General features: G+C 47.5%; 1 protein-coding gene across 4 annotated transcripts in view; it reads left to right on the top strand.

The window, feature by feature from the left end:
• Positions 1-20,148, top strand: part of NCOA1 (nuclear receptor coactivator 1) — a 143,677-nt gene that overhangs the window by 90,823 nt on the left and 32,706 nt on the right. For all 4 annotated transcript variants that reach the window (XM_077176468.1, XM_077176466.1, XM_077176470.1 and 1 more), the window contains 3 exons: positions 495-621; positions 7,331-7,490; positions 18,197-18,619. In XM_077176468.1, coding sequence (XP_077032583.1) covers positions 495-621; positions 7,331-7,490; positions 18,197-18,619 — 710 coding nt within the window. The remainder of the gene's footprint in view (positions 1-494; positions 622-7,330; positions 7,491-18,196; positions 18,620-20,148) is intronic.

Raw genomic sequence — 20,148 nt, 5'->3', positions numbered from 1 at the left:
CATTCAAAAAATGCCCTAAAATCCCCCAAAATCCCATTGAAAATCCCCCAAATTCCCAAAAACTTCCTGAAATTCCATCCCCATAAAATGCCCCAAAATTCCATTGCCAAAATTACCAAAAATTCTGCAAAATTCCATTCAAAAATTCCCAAAAATCCCCCAAAATCCCATTCCCAAAAATTCCCAAAAATTAAAAAAAAATCCCCCAAAAATTCTGCCCAAAATCCCCAAATCTTCTCAAAATCCACAAAATCCCATTCCCAAAAATTCCCCCAAATTCCGCAAAATTCCATTCCAAAAATGCCCTAAAATCCCCCAAAATCCCATTGCAAATCCCCCAAATTCCCAAAAAATGCCCCAAAACCCCCCAAAATCCCCCCAAAACCTCCCCCCCTCTCCACAACCCCCCAAATTCCTGTCCCCGCTCTCCCGACTCCGGGATTTTTTGGGATCCATCCCAAGGAATTCCGGCTTTTCCCGTTGTTCCCATCCAGGGCTGCCGGAGCTGGAGCTGGGCGTGGCCGAGCCCGGCCTGGAGCCGCTGCCGTGGGCGGAGCCTGCGCTGGCCCCGCCCCCGGCCCCGCCCCCGCCGCCGCGCCCCGGCCTGGCCAAGGCTGAGCTGTGAGTGATGAATGCACCCATGGACATTCCTGAAATTCCCGAAATTCCCGAAATTCCCAAGGGTTCCCCAAGGGTTCCCAAGGGTCTTCCCTCATTTCCCAGAGTTTGCCCCAAAATTCCCAAGGGTTTTACCCCAAAATTCCCAAGGGTTTTTGAGGATTCTTCCCGAAATTCCCAAGGGTTTCCCCCCAAAACTCCCCAAATTTCCCAAGGGTTTTCCCAAAACTCCCAAGGGATTTTTCCCAAATTTTCCCAAAATTCCCAAGAGTTTTCCCATAACTCCCCAAAATTCCCAAGGATTTATGAGGATTTTCCCCAAAATTCCCAAGGGTTTTCCCCAAAATTCCCAAGGGTTTCAAGGCTTCTTCCCAAAATTCCCAAGGGTTTTACCCCAAAATTCCCAAGGGTTTTTCCCGAATTTCCCCAAAATTCCCAAGGGTTTTTGAGGATTCTTCCAAAATTCCCAAGGATCCTCCCCAAAATTCCCAAGGGTTTTCCTGAAATTCCCAAGGGTTTTTGAGGATTCTTCCCAGAATTCCCAGGGGTTTTACCCCAAAATTCCCAAGGGTTTTCCCAAAGTTCCCAAGGGCTTTACCCCAAAATTCCCCAGGGTTTTCCCAAAATTCCCCAAAATTCCCAAGGGCTTTTGAGGATTCTTCCTAAAATTCCCAAGGGTTTTCCCAACGTTCCTGACATTCCCAAAGTTCCCAGCGTTCCCAACGTTCCCAAGGGTTCCCAAGGGTCTTCCCACATTTCCCAGAGTTTTCCTCAAAATTCCCAGGGGTTTTACCCCAAAGTTCCCCAAAATTCCCAAGGGTTTTTGAGGATTTTTCCCAAAATTCCCAAGGGTTTCCCAAAATTCCCAAGGGTTTTTGAGGACACTTCCCAAAATTGCAAAGGGTTTTCCCAAAATTCCCCCAAATTCCCAAGGGTTTTACCCCAAAATTCTCAAGATTTTTGAGGATTCTTCCCAAAGTTCCCAAGGATTTTCCCCGAAATTTCCAAAAATTCCCAAGGGTTTTTGAGGATTCTTCCCAAAATTCCCAAGGGTTTAACCCCAAAATTCCCAAGGGTTTATGGGGATTCTTCCCTAAATTCCCAAGGGTTTTCTCCCGAATTTCCCCAAAATTCCCAAGGTTTTTTTCCCAAAATTCCCCAAAATTCCCAAGGGTTTTTGAGGATTTTTCCCAAAATTCTCCAGGGTTTTCCCAAATTTCCCAAGGGTTCCCCAAAATTCCCAAGGGTTTTCGTCGGATTCTTCCCAAAATTCCCAAGGGTTTTACCCCAAAATTCCCATGGATTTTCCCCAAATTCCCAAGGGTTTTTGTAGGATTCTTCCCAAAATTCCCAAGGGTTTTTCCTGAATTCCCCCAAAATTCCCAAAGGTTTGTGAGGATTCTTCCCAAAATTCCAAAGGGTTTCCCACAATTCCCAAGGGTGTTTTCCCAAATTTCCAAACACTCCCAAGGGTTTTTGAGGATTCTTCCCAAAATTCCCCAAAATTCCCAAGGATTTTCCCAAAATTCCCCAAAATTCCCAAAGGTTTTGCCAAAACTCTCAAGGGTTTTACCCCAGAATTCCCAAGAGTTTTTGAGGATTTTCCCCAAAATTCCCAAGGGTTTTTGAGGATTTTCCCCAAAACTCCCAAGAGTTTTCCCCCAAAATTCCGAAGGATTTTTGAGGATTCTTCTGAAAATTCCCAAGGGTTTTACCCCAAAATTCCCATGGATTTTCCCAAAATTCCCAAGGGTTTTCAAGGATTCTTCCTAAAATTCCCAAGGGTTTTCCCTCAAAATTCCCAAGGATTTTTGAGGATTTTTCCCAAAATTCCCAAGGTTTTACCCCAGAATTCCCAAGGGTTTTTCCAATTGGGAATTTCTGGATTTCCAAGCAGGGCTTTTCCCCAATTTCCCAGGTGTGAATTCCCAGATTTTCCAGGCAGGAATTCCTGAGATTTCCAGGTGTGAATTCCCAGTTTTCCAATTGGGATGTTCCAGTGTTTCCGGTTGGAAATTCCCATTTTTCCAGGGGTGAATTCCCCATTTTCCAAGGCAGGAATTCCCAGATTTCCCTTGGGGTTTTATTCCCAGATTTCCAGGCAGAAATTCCTGGTGTTTCCAGGTGTGAATTCCCATTTTTCCAGTCGAGATTTCCATTGTTTCCAGTTGGAAATTCCCACTTTTCCAGGTGGGAATTCCCATTTTTCCAGGCAGGAATTCCCAGATTTTCCTTGGTGTTTTTTCCCAGTTTTTCCAGCTGTGAATTCCCAGTTTTCCAGAGATGAATTCCCATTTTTCCTGTGGGGAATTCCCAGATTTCCAGGCAGGAATTCCCACATTTCCCTTAGGGTTTTTTCCCAGTTTTCACAGGCAGGAATTCCCAAATTTTCCCAGTGTGGTAATCCCAGTGTTTCCAGGTGAGAATTCCCAGATTTCCAGGCAGGAATTCCCAAATTTTTCAGGTGTGAATTCCCAGATTTCCCAGACAGGAATTCCTGGTGTTTTCAGGTATGAATTCCCATTTTTCCAGGTGCAAATTCCAAGTTTATCCAGGCAGGAGTTCCCGATGTTTTCAGCTGTGAACTCCCAATTTTTCCAGTAGGGAATTTGGATGTTTCTGGTTGTGAATTCCCATTTTTCCAGGTGGGAATTCCTGGATTTCCCTTGGGGTTTCTTCCCTGGTTTCTGGTTGAAAATTCCCACTTTTCCCAGTGTGTAATCCCCAGGTTTCCCAGGCAGCAATTCCCAGATTTCCCATTTGAGAATTCCCATTTTTCCCAGGCCGTGCCCTTTGCAGGAGCTGCTGCTGTGGGGCCGCAGCGAGGAGAATTCCCAGATTTCCCTTGGGGTTTTTTCCCTGTTTTTTTGGGTGTGAATTCCCAGATTTCCCAGTGTGTAATTCCCAGATTTTCCAGGCATGAATTCCCATTTTCCCAGTGTGTAATTCCCAGATTTTCTCCCCATTTTTCCCAGGCCGTGCCCTCTGCAGGAGCTGCTGCCCCTGGGCCGCCGCGAGGAGAATTCCCAGATTTCCCTTGGGTTTTTTTCCCTGTTTTTTTGGGTGTGAATTCCCAGATTTCCCAGTGTGTAATTCCCACATTTCCCATTTGAGAATTCCCAGATTTCCCAGGCCGTTCCCTTTGCAGGAGCTGCTGCTGTCCCTGGGCCACAGCGAGGAGAATTCCCAGATTTCCATTGGGGTTTTTTCCCAGTTTTTTTTTTCCCAGTTTTTCTGGGTGTGAATTCCCAGATTTCCCAGGCATGAATTCCCATTTTCCCAGTGTGTAATTCCCACTTTCCCAGTGTGTAATTCCCAGATTTCCCAGTGTGTAATTCCCATATTTCCCATTTGAGAATTCCCGTTATTCCCAGGCCGTGCCCTTTGCAGGAGCTGCTGCTGCCGCTGGGCCAGAGAGAGGAGAATTCCCAGATGTCCCCTGGGGATTTTTCCCAGTTTTTTTGGGTGTGAATTCCCAGATTTCCCAGTGTGGAATTCCCATATTTCCCATATGAGAATTCCCATTTTCTGCAGGCCGTGCCCTCTGCAGGAGCTGCTGCTGCCGCTGGCCCACAGTGAGGAGAATTCCCAGATTTCCCTTGGGGTTTTTTCCCTGGTTTTTTCAGTGTGAATTCCCAGATTTCCCAGTGTGGAATTCCCAGATTTCCCAGTGTGTAATTCCCAGATTTCCCAGATTTCCCAGTGTGCAATTCCCATTTTTCCAGTGTGTAATTCCCAGATTTTCCCTTGGTTGTTTCCAGGCCGTGCCCTCTGCAGGAGCTGCTGCTGTCCCTGGGCCGCAGCGAGGAGAATTCCCAGATTTCCCCTGGGGTTTTTTCCCTGTTTTTCTGGGTGTGAATTCCCAGATTTCCCAGTGTATAATTCCCAGGTTTCCCAGTGTGTAATTCCCAGATTTCCCATTTGAGAATTCCCATTGTTCCCAGGTCGTTCCCTTTGCAGGAGCTGCTGCTGCCCCTGGGCCGCAGTGAGGAGAATTCCCAGATTTCCCTTGGGGATTTTTCCCAGATTTCCCAGTGTGTAATTCCCAGATTTCCCAGGCATGAATTCCCAGATTTCCCAGTGTGTAATCCCCAGATTTCCCAGTGTGTAATCCCCAGGTTTCCCAGTGTGTAATTCCCAGATTTTCCATTTGAGAATTCCCATCGTTCCCAGGCCGTGCCCTTTGCAGGAGCTGCTGCTGTCCCTGGGCCACAGCGAGGAGAATTCCCAGATTTCCCTTGGGGTTTTGTCCCTGTTTTTCTGGGTGTGAATTCCCAGATTTCCCGGATTTCCCAGGCATGAATTCCCAGATTTCCCAGTGTGTAATTCCCATTTTCCCAGTGTGGAATTCCCAGATTTCCCAGGCAGGAATTCCCATATTTCCCATTTGAGAATTCCCATTTTCTGCAGGCCGTGCCCTTTGCAGGAGCTGCTGCTGCCGCCCCTGGGCCACAGCGAGGAGAATTCCCAGATTTCCCTTGGGGATTTTTCCCTGTTTTTTTGGGTGTGAATTCCCAGATTTCCCAGTGTGTAATTCCCAGATTTCCCATTTGAGAATTCCCAGATTTCCCAGGCCGTTCCCTTTGCAGGAGCTGCTGCTGCCGCCGGGCAGCGCCGAGGGCTGCAGCGAGGAGAATTCCCAGATTTCCCTTGGGGTTTTTTCCCAGTGTTTTTGGGCGTGAATTCCCATTTTCCCAGTGTGTAATTCCCAGATTTTCCCTTGGTTGTTCCCAGGCCGTGCCCTTTGCAGGAGCTGCTGCTGCCACTGGGCCACAGCGAGGAGAATTCCCAGATTTCCCTTGGGGTTTTTTCCCTGTTTTTTTGGGTGTGAATTCCCAGATTTCCCAGTGTGTAATTCCCAAATTTCCCAGTGTGTAATTCCCAGATTTCCCAGTGTATAATTCCCAGATTTCCCAGTGTGTAATTCCCATTTGTCTCAGGCCTTTGGCACTGCAGGAGCTGCTGCTGCCGCCGGGCAGCGCCGAGGGCCGCAGCGAGGAGAATTCCCAGATTTCCCTTGGGGTTTTTTCCCTGTTTTTCTGGGTGTGAATTCCCAGATTTCCTGGTGTGTAATTCCCAGATTTCCCAGTGTGTAATTCCCAGAATTCCAAGATTTCCCAGTGTGTAATTCCCAGATTTTCTCCCTCTTATTCCCAGGCCGTGCCCTTTGCAGGAGCTGCTGCTGCCCCTGGGCCACAGCGAGGAGAATTCCCAGATTTTCCCTGGGGTGTTTTCCCAGATTTCCCAGTGTGTAATTCCCAGATTTCCCAGGCATGAATTCCCATTTTCCCAGTGTGTAATTCCCAGATTTTCCCCCCGTTTTTCCCAGGCCGTGCCCCCTGGAGGAGCTGCTGCTGCCACCGGGCAGTGCCGAGGGCCGCAGCGAGGAGAATTCCCAGATTTCCCCTGGGGATTTTTCCCTGTGTTTTTGGGTGTGAATTCCCATTTTTCCAGTGTGTAATTCCCAGATTTTCCCCCCCTTTTCCCAGGCCATGCCCTCTGGAGGAGCTGCTGCTGCCGCCGGGCAGCGCCGAGGGCCGCAGCGAGGAGAATTCCCAGATTTTCCCTGGGGTGTTTTCCCAGATTTCCCAGTGTGTAATTCCCAGATTTTCCAGGCAGGAATTCCCAGATTTCCCAGTGTGCAATTCCCAGATTTCCCAGATTTCCCAGTGTGTAATTCCCAGATTTTCCCTTGGTTGTTCCCAGGCCGTGCCCTTTGCAGGAGCTGCTGCTGCCCCTGGGCCGCAGCGAGGAGAATTCCCAGATTTCCCTTGGGGTTTTTTCCCAGTTTTTCTGGGTGTGAATTCCCAGGTTTCCCAGTGTGTAATTCCCAGATTTCCCAGTGTGTAATTCCCAGAATTCCAAGATTTCCCAGTGTGTAATTCCCAGATTTTCTCCCTCTTATTCCCAGGCCGTGCCCTTTGCAGGAGCTGCTGCTGTGGGGCCGCAGCGAGGAGAATTCCCAGATTTCCTTTGGGTTTTCTTCCCTGTTTTTTTGGGTGTGAATTCCCAGATTTCCCAGTGTGTAATTCCCAGATTTTCCCAGTGTGTAATTCCCAGAATTCCCAGATTTCCCAGTGTGTAATTCCCAGATTTTCCCCCCGTTATTCCCAGGCCGTGCCCTCTGGAGGAGCTGCTGCTGCCGCCGGGCAGCGCCGAGGGCCGCAGCGAGGAGAATTCCCAGATTTCCCTTTGGGTTTTTTCCCTGTTTTTCTGGGTGTGAATTCCCAGATTTCCCAGTGTGTAATTCCCAGATTTCCCAGTGTGTAATTCCCAGAATTCCAAGATTTCCCAGTGTGTAATTCCCAGATTTTCTCCCTCTTATTCCCAGGCCGTGCCCTTTGCAGGAGCTGCTGCTGTGGGGCCGCAGCGAGGAGAATTCCCAGCTTTCCCCTGGGGATTTTCCCCGTTTTTTTGGGTGTGAATTCCCAGATTTCCCAGTGTGTAATTCCCATTTTCCCAGTGTGTAATTCCCAGGTTTCCCAGGCAGGAATTCCCAGATTTCCCATATGAGAATTCCCATTTTCTGCAGGCCGTGCCCCCTGGAGGAGCTGCTGCTCCCGGGCCACAGCGAGGAGAATTCCCAAATTTCCCTTGGGGATTTTTCCCTGTTTTTTTGGGTGTGAATTCCCAGATTTCCCAGTGTGGATTTCCCAGATTTCCCAGGCAGGAATTCCCAGATTTCCCATTTGAGAATTCCCATTTTTCCCAGCCCCTGCCCCCTGGAGGAGCTGCTGCTGCCGCCGGGCAGCGCCGAGGGCCGCAGCGAGGAGAAGGCGCTGCTGGAGCAGTTGGTGACGTTCCTGAGCGGCCGCGACGAGACCGAGCTGGCCGAGATCGACAGAGCCCTGGGCATCGACAAACTCGTGCAGGTCTGCAAAATTCCAGGGGGAAAAATATGGGGGGAAAACGGGGGGAAAAATGGGGAAGAAATCCGGGATGAAATGGGGGAAAAATGAGGGAAAAATGGGGGGAAAAGCAGGGGGAAAATGGGGAAGAAATGGTGAAAAATCCGGCATGAAATGGGGGAAAAAATGGAGAAAAACAGGGAAAAGGCAGGGGAAAAAATGGGGAAGAAATGGGGAAAAAATGGGGGAAAAAGCAGGGGGAAAATGGGGAAAAAATCCGGGATGAAATGGGGGAAAAATGGGGAAAAGGCAGGGGAAATAATGGGGAAGAAATGGGGAAAAAATGGGGAAGAAATGGGGGAAAAATGGGGGAAAAAGTCAAGGGAAAAATGGGGGGAAGATGGGGAAAAAGCCGGGGAAGAAATGGGGAAAAAATCTGGGAAGAAATGGGAGAAAGAAGGGAGAAAAACAGGGAAAAAGCTGGGAAAAAAATGGGGGGAAGAAATGGGGAAAAAATCCATGAAGAAATGGGGGAAAAAAAGGAGAAAATGGGGTAAAAAATGGGGTAAAAAGTCGAGGGAAAGATGGGGGAAGAATCAGGGGGAAGATGGGGAAAAAAAATGGAGAAAAACAGGGGAAAAGCAGGGGAAGAAATGGGGAAAAAATGGGGAAGAAATCCGGCAAGAAATGGGGGAAAAAAGGGAGAAAATGGGGGAAAAATGGGGGGAAAAGCAGGGGGGAAATGGGGAAAAAATCCGGGATGAAATGGGGGAAAAATGGAGAAAATGGGGGAAAAATGGGGGGAAAAGCAGGGGGAAAATGGGGAAAAAATCCGGGATGAAATGGGGGAAAAATGGGGAAAAGGCAGGGAAAATAATGGGGAAGAAATGGGGAAAAAATGGGGAAGAAATGGGGGAAAAATGGGGGAAAAAGTCAAGGGAAAAATGGGGGGAAGATGGGGAAAAAGCCGGGGAAGAAATGGGGAAAAAATCTGGGAAGAAATGGGAGAAAGAAGGGAGAAAAACAGGGAAAAAGCTGGGAAAAAATGGGGGGAAGAAATGGGGAAAAAAATCCATGAAGAAATGGGGGAAAAAAGGAAGAAAATGGGGTAAAAAGTCGAGGGAAAGATGGGGGAAGAATCAGGGGGAAGATGGGGAAAAAATGGAGAAAATCAGGGAAAAAGAAGGGGAAGAAATGGGGGAAAAATATGGGAAGAAATGGGGGGAAATGGGGGAAAAAATGGGGAAAAAGTCGAGGGAAAAATGGGGGGAAGATGGGGAAAAAATGGAGAAAAACAGGAAAAAAGCAGGGGAATAAATGGAGAAAAAATTCAGGAAGAAATGGGGGAAAAAATGGAGAAAAACAGGGAAAAAGCAGGGGAAAATGGGGAAGAAATGGGGGAAAAATCCAGGAAGAAATGGGGGAAAAAAGGGAGAAAATGGGGGATAAAATGGGGGAAAAGTCGAGGGAAAAATGGGGAAAAATGGAGGAAAACGGGGAAAAAACAGGGGAAGAAATGGGGAAGAAATGGGGAAAAATTCAGGAAGAAATGGGGGAAAAAACCAGGGAAAAGCAGGGGAAAAATGGGGAAGAAATGGGGAAAAAATCCAGGAAGAAATGGGGGAAAGAAGGGAGAAAATGGGGAAAAAATGGGGGAAAAGGTCGAGGGAAAAATGGGGGAAAATGGGGGAAAATGGGGAAAAAATGGAGAAAAACAGGGAAAAAGCAGGGGAAGAAATGGGGAAAATTCTGGGAAGAAATGGGAGAAAAAAGGAGAAAATGGGGAAAAAATGGAGGAAAAAGTCAAGGGAAAATGGGGGAAGATGGGGGAAAAAACGGAGAAAAACAGGGAAAAAGCAGGGGAAGAAATGGAGAAAAAATTCAGGAAGAAATGGGGAAAAAATGGAGAAAAACAGGGAAAAGGCAGGGGAAAAAATGGGGAAGAAATGGGGGAAAAATCCAGGAAGAAATGGGGGAAAAAAGGGAGAAAATGGGGGAAAAAATGGGGGAAAAAGTCGAGGGAAAAATGGGGGAAAATGGGGGGAAGATGGGGAAAAAATCCGTGAAGAAATGGGGGAAAAAACCGGAGCAAAACAGGGAAAAAGCAGGGGAAGAAATAGGGAAAAACTCAGGAAGAAATGGGGGAAACAATGGAGAAAAACAAGAAAAAAGCAGGAGAAAAATAGGGAAGAAATGGGGAAAAAATTCGGGAAGAAATGGGGGAAAAAAGGGAGAAAATGGGGAAAAAATGGGGGAAAAGGTCGAGGGAAAAATGGGGGAAAATGGGGAAAAAATGGAGAAAAACAGGGAAAAAGCAGGGGAAGAAATGGGGAAAAAATCCGGGAAGAAATGGGGAAAAAATCCGGGAAGAAATGGGGGGAAAAGGGAGGAAATGGGGGGAAAATGAGGGAAAAGTCAAGGAAAAAATGGGGGGAAGATGGGGAAAAAACGGAGAAAAACAGGGAAAAAGCAGGGGAAGAAATGGGGAAAAAACTCGGGAAGAAAATGGGGGAAAAATGGGGAAAAAGTCGGGGGAAAAATGGGGAAAAAAGTCGGGAAGAAATGGGGGAAAGAAGGGACAAAATGGGGAAAAAATGGGGAAAAAGTCAAGGGAAGAATGGGGAAAAATTGGAGAAAAATGGAAAAAAACAAGGAAAAAGCAGGGGAAGAAATGGGGATGAAATGGGGGGAAAATCCATGAAGAAATGGGGGAAAAAATGGAGAAAAACAGGGAAAATGGGGAAAAAGCAGGGGAAGAAATGGGGAAGAAATGGGGAAAAATTCAGGAAGAAATGGGGGAAAAAAGGGAGAAAATGGGGGAAAAATGGGGGAAAAAGTCAAGGAAAAAATGGGGGGAAGATGGGGAAAAAAAACAGAGAAAAATAGGGAAAAAGCAGAGGAAGAAATGGGGAAAATTCTGGGAAGAAATGGGGGGAAAAAGGGAGAAAATGGGGGGGAAAATGGGGGAAAAAGTCGAGGGAAAAATGGGGGAAAATGGGGGGAAAAAATGGAGAAAAACAGGGAAAAAGCAGGGGAAGAAATGGGGAAAAAATGGGGAAAAAATCCGGGAAGAAATGGGGGAAAAAAGGGAGAAAATGGGGGAAAAATGGGGGAAAAGTCAAGGGGAAAATGGAGGGAAGATGGGGGAAAAAAAAGGGAGAAAAATAGGGAAAAATTAGGGGAAAATGGGAGGAAGAAATGGGGAAAAATCTGGGAAGAAATGGGGGAAAGAAGGGAGAAAATGGGGAAAAATTGGGGGAAAAAGTCGTGGGAAAGATGGGGAAAAAAAGGAGAAAAACAGGGGAAAAGCAGGGGAAGAAATGGGGAAGAAAAGGGGAAAAATTTGGGAAGAAATGGGGGAAAAAAACAGGGAAAAGCAGGGGAAAAATGGGGAAGAAATGGGGAAAAAATCCGGGAAGAAATGGGGGAAAAAAGGGAGAAAATGGGGAAAAAATGGGGGAAAAGGTCGAGGGAAAAATGGGGGAAAATGGGGAAAATGGGGAAAAACAGGAAAAAGCAGGGGAAGAAATGGGGAAAATTCTGGAAGAAATGGGGAAAAAAGGAGAAAATGGGAAAAAATGGAGGAAAATGTCAAGGGAAAATGGGGAAAAATTGGGGGAAAATGGAGAAAAAATGGAGAAAACCAGGGAAAAGCAGGGGAAGAAATGGGGAAGAAATGGGGAAAAATCTGGAAGAAATGGGGGAAAAAAGGGAGAAAATGGGGGAAAAATGGGAAAAGTCAAGGGAAAAATGGAGGGAAGATGGGGGAAAAAAGGGAGAAAAATAGGGAAAAATTAGGGGAAAATGGGAGGAAGAAATGGGGAAAAATCTGGAAGAAATGGGGAAAGAAGGAGAAAATGGGGGAAAAATTGGGGGAAAAAGTCGTGGGAAAGATGGGGAAAAATGGGGAAAAAGGAGAAAAACAGGGGAAAAGCAGGAGAAAAATAGGAAGAATGGGGAAAAAATCCGGGAAGAAATGGGGGAAAAAAGGGAGAAAATGGGGAAAAAATGGGGGAAAAAGTCGAGGGAAAAAATGGGGGAAAACGGGGAAAAAATGGAGAAAAACAGGGAAAAAGCAGGGAAGAAATGGGGAAAATTCTGGGAAGAAATGGGAAAAAAGGGAGAAAATGGGGGGAAAATGGGGGAAAAGGTCGAGGGAAAAATGGGGGGAAAAGTCAAGGGAAAGATGGGGGGAAGATTGGGAAAAAATGGAGAAAAACAGGGAAAAGCAGGGAAGAAATGGGGAAAAAATCCGGGATGAAATGGGGGAAAAAAGGGAGAAAATGAGGGAAAAAAATGGGGGAAAAAAAGGGAAAAAGTCAAGGAAAAATGGGGGGAAGATGGGGAAAAGAATGGAGAAAAACAGGGAAAAAGCAGGGGAAGAAATGGGGAAACAATGGGGAAAAATGGGGGAAAAAGTCGAGGGAAAAATGGGGAAAAATGGGGGAAAAAGGGGGAAAAACGGGGAAAACCAGGGAAAAGGCAGGGGAAAAATGGGGAAAAAATTCAGGAAGAAATGGGGGAAAAAACCGGAGAAAAACAGGGAAAAGGCAGGGAAAAAATGGGGGGAAGAAATGGGGGAAAAAATCCAGGAAGAAATGGGGGAAAGAAGGGAGAAAATGGGGGGAAGATGGGGAAAAAAACCAGAGAAAAACAGGGAAAAAAGCAGGGGAAAAATGGGGAAAAAGGGGGAAAAAAGGGAGAAAATGGGGGAAAAAATGGGGGAAAAAGTCAAGGGGAAAATGGGGGAAAAGTGGGGAAAAATGGGGAAAAAATGGGGAAAAATGGGAAAAAAAAAAGGGAAAAAATTGGGGGCAAATGGGGGCAAAAGGAGCTTCCTGAGCGGGTTTTGGGATGGGGCTCAAAGGGATTTTGGGATCCCAATGGAATTTGGGATCGAGGCAGAGGCTGGGAGGGGATTCCAAAGACATTTTGGGATCTGAGGAGATTTTGGGATCCGAGGGAGATTTTGGGATGGGGATTCCAAAGAGATTTTTTGGGATTGGTCCTGAAAGGGAATTTGGGATCAGGCCCCAAGGAGATTTTGGGATCCCAGGAGATTTTGGGATGGGATTCCAAAGAGATTTTGGGATTCAAAGGGATTTTGGGATTGGATTTCAGAGACATTTTGAGATCCAAAGAGAATTTGGGATGGGATTCCAAAAAGATTTTGGGATCCAAGGGTATTTTGGGATTGGGTTCTACAGAAGGGATTTTGGGATCCCAAGGCAATTTTGGGATGAGATTTCAGAGAGATTTTGGGATCCCAGCAGATTTTGGGATTGGATCCCAAGGAGGTTTGGGGATCCCAAGGGATTTTGGGATCCAGGAAGATTTTGGGATGGGATCCAAAGAGATTTTTTGGGATTGGTCCTGAAAGGGAATTTGGGATCAGGCCCCAAGGAGATTTTGGGATCCGAGGGAGATTTTGGGATGGGGATTCCAAAGAGATTTTGGGATCCAAAGGGTGTTTTGGGATCCAAGAAGATTTTGGGATGGGATTTCTAAGAGATTTTTGGGATGCAAGGAGTTTTTGGGATCCAAGGAGATGTTGGGATCCAAAGGGATTTTGGGATGGGATTCCAAAGAGATTTTGGGATCCAAAGGGATTTTGGGATTGGATTCTCAAGAAGAGATTTTTGGGATGGGATTCCAAAGACTTTTTGAGATCTGAAGGAGATTTTGGGATGGGATTCCAAAAAGATTTTGGGATCCAAAGGGATTTTGGGATTGGATCCCAAGAAGGTTTGGGGATCCCAAGGGGTTTTGGGATCCAGAGAGATTTTGGGATCCAAGGGGATTTTGGGATGGGATTTCTGAGATTTTTGGGATCCAAGGAGTTTTTGGGATCGAGAGGAGATTTTGGGTTCCAAAGGGATTTTGGGATCCAAGGGTGTTTTGGGGTGGGATCCAAAGAGATTTTTTGGGATTGGTCCTGAAAGGGAATTTGGGATCAGACCCCAAGGAGATTTTGGGATCCGAGGGAGATTTTGGGATGGGATTCCAAAGAGATTTTGGGATCCAAAGGGATTTTGGGATCCAAGAAGATTTTGGGATGGGATTTCTAAGAGATTTTTGGGATGCAAGGAGTTTTTGGGATCTGAGGAGATTTTGGGTTCCAAAGGGATTTTGGGATGGGATTTCAAAGGGATTTTGGGATCCCAGGAGATTTTGGGATGGGATTTCAAAGGGATTTTGGGATCCCAGGAGATTTTGGGATCTGAAGGGGTTTTTGGGATCCAAGGAGATTTTGGGATGGGATTTCAGAGACATTTTGAGATCCAAAGAGAATTTGGGATGGGATTCCAAAAAGATTTTGGGATCCAAAGAGAATTTGGGATCCAAGGGGATTTTGGGATTGGGTTCCAAGGAGGTTTGGGGATCCCAAGGGATTTTGGGATCCAGAGAGATTTTGGGATCCAAGAAGATTTTGAGATGGGATTTCTAAGGGATTTTTTGGGATCCAAAGGGATTTTGGGATCGAGAGGAGATTTTGGGATCCAAAGGGATTTTGGCCTCCAGGGTGTTTTGGGATTGGGTTCTAAAGAAGGGATTTTGGGATCCAAGGGATTTTGGGATCCAAAGGGATTTTGGGATCCAAGGAGATTTTGGGGTGGGATTTCAAAGACATTTTGAGATCTGAAGGGATTTTGGGATCCCAGGTGATTTTGGGATGGGATCCAAAGAGAATTTGGGATTCCAAAGACGTTTTGGGGTGGGATCCCAAGGACATTTTGGGATCCCAGGGGGTTTTGGGATTGGATTTTACAGAAGGGATTTTGGGATCCCAAGGGATTTTGAGATGGGATTCCAAGGACATATTGGGATCCAAGGAGATTTTGGGATCCAAAGGGATTTTGGGCTCCCAGGGTGTTTTGGGATTGGGTTCTTAAGAAGGGATTTTGGGATCCCAAGGGATTTTGGGATCTGAAGGGATTTTGGAATGGGATTTCAAAGACATTTTGGGATTTCAAGGTGATTTTGGGATCCAAGGAGATGTTGGGTTCCAAAGGGATTTTGGGATCCCAGGGGATTTTGGGATCCCAGGGAGTTTTGGGATCCCAGGGGATTTTGGGATTGGATTTAAAGAAGGGATTTTGGGCTCCCAGGGGATTTGGGATCCCAGGGGTTTTGGGCTCACAGGGGATTTTGGGATCCCAAGGGATTTTGGGATTGGATTCTTAGGAAGGGATTTTGGGATCCCAGGGGGTTTTGGGATCCCAGGGATTTTGGGATTGGATTTAAAGAAGGGATTTTGGGATCCAAGGGTGTTTTAGGGATTTTGGGCTCCCAGGGGATTTTGGGATCCCAAGGGGGTTTTGGGATCCCAGGGGGTTTTGGGATCTCAGGGAGTTTTGGGATTGGGTTCTACAGAAGGGATTTTGGGCTCCCAGGGGATTTGGGATCCCAGGGGTTTTGGGCTCACAGGGGATTTTGGGATCCCAAGGGATTTTGGGATTGGATTCTTAGGAAGGGATTTTGGGATCCCACGGTGTTTTGGGATTGGGTTTTGGGATTTGGATTCTAAAGAAGGGATTTTGGGCTCCCAGGGGATTTTGGGCTCCCAGGGGATTTTGGGCTCCCAGGGGATTTTGGGATCCCAGGGATTTTGGGCTCCTGGGGATTTTGGGCTCCAGGGGATTTTGGGATCCCAGGGGATTTTGGGATCCCAGGGGCCTTTGGGATCTGGATTCTACAGAAGGGATTTTGGGATTGGGTTCTACAGAAGGGATTTTGGGCTCCCAGGGGATTTGGGATCCCAGGGAGTTTTGGGATCCCAGGGGATTTTGGGATTGGATTTAAAGAAGGGATTTTGGGCTCCCAGGGTGTTTTGGGATTGGGTTTTGGGATTTGGATTCTACAGAAGGGATTTTGGGCTCCCAGGGATTTTGGGCTCCCAGGGGATTTGGGCTCCCGGGGATTTTGGGATCCCAGGGGATTTTGGGATCCCAGGGGTTTTGGGATCCCAGGGGATTTTGGGATCCCAGGGGTTTTGGGATCCCAGGGGTTTTGGGATCCCAGGGGATTTTGGGCTCCCAGGGGATTTGGGCTCCCGGGGATTTTGGGCTCCCAGGGGATTTTGGGATTGGATTTAAAGAAGGGATTTTGGGCTCCCAGGGGATTTTGGGATCCCAGGGGTTTTGGGATTGGGTTCTACAGAAGGGATTTTGGGATCCCAGGGGGTTTTGGGATCCCAGGGGGTTTTGGGATTGGATTTAAAGAAGGGATTTTGGGCTCCCTGGGGTTTTGGGCTCCCAGGGGATTTTGGGATCCCAGGGGTTTTGGGCTCCCAGGGGATTTTGGGATCCCAGGGGTTTTGGGATTGGATTTAAAGAAGGGATTTTGGGATCCAAGGGTGTTTTAGGGACTTTGGGATCCCAGGGGATTTTGGGCTTCCAGGGGATTTTGGGATCCCAGGGGGTTTGGGCTCCCAGGGGGTTTTGGGATTGGATTTAAAGAGGGGATTTTGGGCTCCCAGGGGATTTGGGATCCCAGGGGATTTTGGGATCCCAGGGGATTTTGGGATCCCAGGGATTTTGGGATCCCAGGGGATTTTGGGATTGCATTTAAAGAAGGAATTTTGGGATCCCAGGGGATTTTGGCTCCCAGGGATTTTGGGATCCCAGGGGATTTTGGGCTCCCAGGGGATTTGGGATCCCAGGGGCCTTTGGGATTGGATTTAAAGAAGGGATTTTGGGCTCCTGGGGGGTTTTGGGATCCCAGGGGATTTTGGGATTGGGTCCTAAAGAAGGGATTTTGGGATCCCAGGGGATTTTGGGATTGGGTTCTACAGAAGGGACTTTGGGATCCCAGGGGATTTTGGGATCCCAGGGGGTTTTGGGATTGGATTTAAAGAAGGGGTTTTGGGATCCCAGGGGGTTTTGGGATCCCAGGGGATTTGGGATCCCAGGGATTTTGGGCTCCCAGGGATTTTGGGCTCCCAGGGGATTTTGGGATTGGATTTAAAGAAGGGGTTTTGGGCTCCTGGGGGGTTTTGGGCTCCCAGGGGATTTTGGGATCCCAGAGGGTTTTGGGATTGGATTTAAAGAAGGGATTTTGGGATCCCAGGGGATTTTGGGCTTCCAGGGGGATTTTGGGATCCAAGGGATTTTGGGATCACAGGGTGTTTTGGGATTGGATTTAAAGAAGGCATTTTGGGCTCCCAGGGGGTTTGGGATCCCAGCGGATTTTGGGCTCCCGGGGATTTTGGGATCCCAGGGGCCTTTGGGATTGGATTCTTAGGAAGGGATTTTGGGCTCCCAGGGTGTTTTGGGATCCCAGGGGCCTTTGGGATTTGGATTCTACAGAAGGGATTTTGGGATCGGGTCCTACTGAAGGGATTTTGGGATCCCAGCGGATTTTGGGCTCCCAGGGGATTTGGGATCCCAGGGGATTTTGGGACCCCAGGGTGTTTTGGGATTGGATTCTTAGGAAGGGATTTTGGGATTCCAGGGGATTTTGGGCTCCCAGGGGGATTTGGGATTGGGTTCTACAGAAGGGATTTTGGGATCCCAGGGAGTTTTGGGATCCCAGGGGTTTTGGGATTGGATTTAAAGAAGGGATTTTGGGATCCCAGGGGATTTTGGGATCCGAGGGGATTTTGTGCTCCCAGGGGATTTTGGGATCCCAGGGGGTTTTGGGATTGGATTCTTAGGAAGGGATTTTGGGATCCCAGGGGATTTTGGGATCCCAGGGGGTTTTGGGATTGGATTTAAAGAAGGGATTTTGGGCTCCCAGGGGATTTTGGGATACCAAGGGGGTTTTGGGATCCCAGGGGGTTTGGGCTCCCAGGGGATTTTGGGATCCCAAGGGGGTTTGGGATTGGATTCTTAGGAAGGGATTTTGGGCTCCCAGGGGGTTTTGGGCTCCCAGGGATTTTGGGCTCCCAGGGGATTTTGGGATTGGGTCCTAAAGAAGGGACTTTGGGATCCCAGGGTGTTTTGGGATTGGATTCTTAGGAAGGGATTTTGGGCTCCCAGGGATTTTGGGCTCCCAGGGGATTTTGGGCTCCCAGGGGGATTTGGGCTCCCAGGGATTTTGGGATTGGATTCTAAAGAAGGGATTTTGGGATCCGAGGGGATTTTGGGATCCCAGGGGGTTTTGGGATTCCAGGGGATTTTGGGATCCCAGGGGCCTTTGGGATTGGATTCTTAGGAAGGGATTTTGGGATCGGGTTCTACTGAAGGGGTTTTGGGATCCCAGCGGATTTTGGGATCCCAGGGGTTTTGGGCTCCCAGGGGGTTTTGGGATCCCAGGGGCCTTTGGGATTGGATTTAAAGAAGGGATTTTGGGCTCCCGGGTGGTTTTGGGATCCCAGGGGATTTGGGCTCCCAGGGGATTTGGGATCCCAGGGATTTTGGGATTGGGTTCTACAGAAGGGACTTTGGGATCCCAGGTAGTTTTGGGCTCCCAGGGGATTTGGGATCCCAGGGGATTTGGGATCCCAGGGGGTTTTGGGATTGGATTCTTAGGAAGGGATTTTGGGATCCCAGGGATTTTGGGCTCCCAGGGGATTTTGGGATCCCAGGGATTTTGGGCTCCCAGGGGGTTTTGGGCTCCCAGGGGGATTTGGGATTGGATTTAAAGAAGGGATTTTGGGATCCCAGGGGATTTTGGGATCCAAGGAGTTTTAGGATTGGATTTAAAGAAGGGGTTTTGGGCTCCCAGGCTCCTCCGGGCTGGGATTCCCGAGCCCTTCCCTGCTCTGATCCCGCCTTTCCGTCCCTCAGGGCGGGGGCCTGGAGGCTCTGAGCGATCGCTTCCAGCCCCACCCGGCCCCGGCGCCGCCGCCTCCGCTGCTCCTGGAGCCCAAACCGGGAATGTTCTCCCAGCCCTTCCCTCCTTCCTCCTCCTCCTCCTCCTCCTCCTCCTCCTCGGCCTCTCCGGGCGCCTTCCCGGCCCTGCTGAGGCAGAAGGGCCCGTTCGGAGCCGTGCCCGTGGCCGGGCCTCCTCCTCCTCCTCCTCCTCCTCCTCCTCCTCCTCCTCCTCCCGCGGCTCCTGCGGCCGCTGCTGCTGCGGGGGGGGCGCGGGGAACGTTCCAGAACAGCCCCGGGGCCGCCCTGGGCATGGCCCGGCCGGGGCTCGGCCGCCCCCCGAGCGCCCCCAACCAGCTCCGGCTGCAGCTGCAGCAGCGCCTGCAGGGCCAGCAGCAGGTGAGGAAATAACACAAAAACACCCCAAAATATTCCAGTGAAATCCACAAAATATTCCAGGAAAATCCCCCAAAATATTCCAGTGAAATCCCGAAAAAATTCCAGTAGAATCAACCAAAATATTCCAGTAGAATCCCCCAAAATATCCCAGTGGAATCCAACAAAAATTCCAGTGAAATCCTGAAAAAATTCCAGTAGAATCCACCAAAAATATTCCAGTGAAATCCCGAAAAAATTCCAGTGAAACCCCAAAAATTCCAGCAGAATTCACAAAAAATTCCAGTAGAATCCCCCAAAATATTCCAGTAGAATCCCCCAAAAATTCCAGTAAAATCCCACAAAATATTCCAGTGGAATCCACCAAAATATTCCAGGAAAATCCTGAAAAAATTCCAGTAGAATCCACCAAAATATTCCAGTGAAATCCCGAAAAAATTCCAGTGAAACCCCAAAAATTCCAGCAGAATTCACAAAAAAATCCAGTAGAATCCCCCAAAATATTCCAGTAAAATCCACCAAAATATTGGAGTAAAACCCCCCCAAAAATTCCAGTAGAATCCACCAAAATATTCCACTAAAATCCCCCCAAAAATTCCAATAAAATCCCCCAAAACATTCCAATAAAACCCCCCCAAAAATTCCAGTAAAATCCCCCAAAATTTTCCAGTAGAATCCACCAAAATATTCCAATAAAATCCCCAAAATATTCCTGTAAAATCCCCCAAAAATTCCAGTGGAATTCACCAAAAATTCCAGTAGAATCCCCCAAAATAGTCCAATAAAATCCCCCCAAAAATACCAGTAAAATCCCCCAAAATTTTCCAGTAGAACCCACCAAAATATTCCAGAGAAATCCCCCAAAAATTCCAGTGGAATCCCCCAAAAATATTCAAGTGAAATACCCCCAAATATTCCAATGAAATCCCCCAAAAATTCCAGTAAAATCTCCCAAAATATTCCTGTGGAATCCCCCAAAATACTCCAATAAAATCCCCCAAATATTCCAGTAAAATCCTCCAAAATATTCCAGTGAAATCCCCCAAGAATTCCAGTGAAATCCCCCGAAATATTGCAAAAAAATCCCCCAAAAATTCCAATAAAATCCCCAAAAATATTCCAGTAAAATTCCCAAAATATTCCAGTAAAATTCCCAAAATATTCCAGGAAAATCCCACAAAATATCCCAGTGGAATCCAACAAAAATTCCAGTGAAATCCTGAAAAAATTCCAGAAGAATCCACCAAAATATTCCAGTGAAATCCCGAAAAAATTCCAGTGAAACCCCAAAAATTCCAGCAGAATTCACAAAAAAATCCAGTAGAATCCCCCAAAATATTCCAGTAAAATCCACCAAAATATTGGAGTAAAACCCCCCCAAAAATTCCAGTAGAATCCACCAAAATATTCCACTAAAATCCCCCCAAAAATTCCAATAAAATCCCCCAAAACATTCCAATAAAACCCCCCCAAAAATTCCAGTAAAATCCCCCAAAATTTTCCAGTAGAATCCACCAAAATATTCCAATAAA

This window comes from Agelaius phoeniceus, chromosome 3, assembly GCF_051311805.1.
Source record: "Agelaius phoeniceus isolate bAgePho1 chromosome 3, bAgePho1.hap1, whole genome shotgun sequence".
Lineage (NCBI taxonomy): Eukaryota > Metazoa > Chordata > Aves > Passeriformes > Icteridae > Agelaius > Agelaius phoeniceus.
Note: the sequence above shows the minus strand (reverse complement) of the source record. Positions and strands in the feature narration are given on the sequence as shown.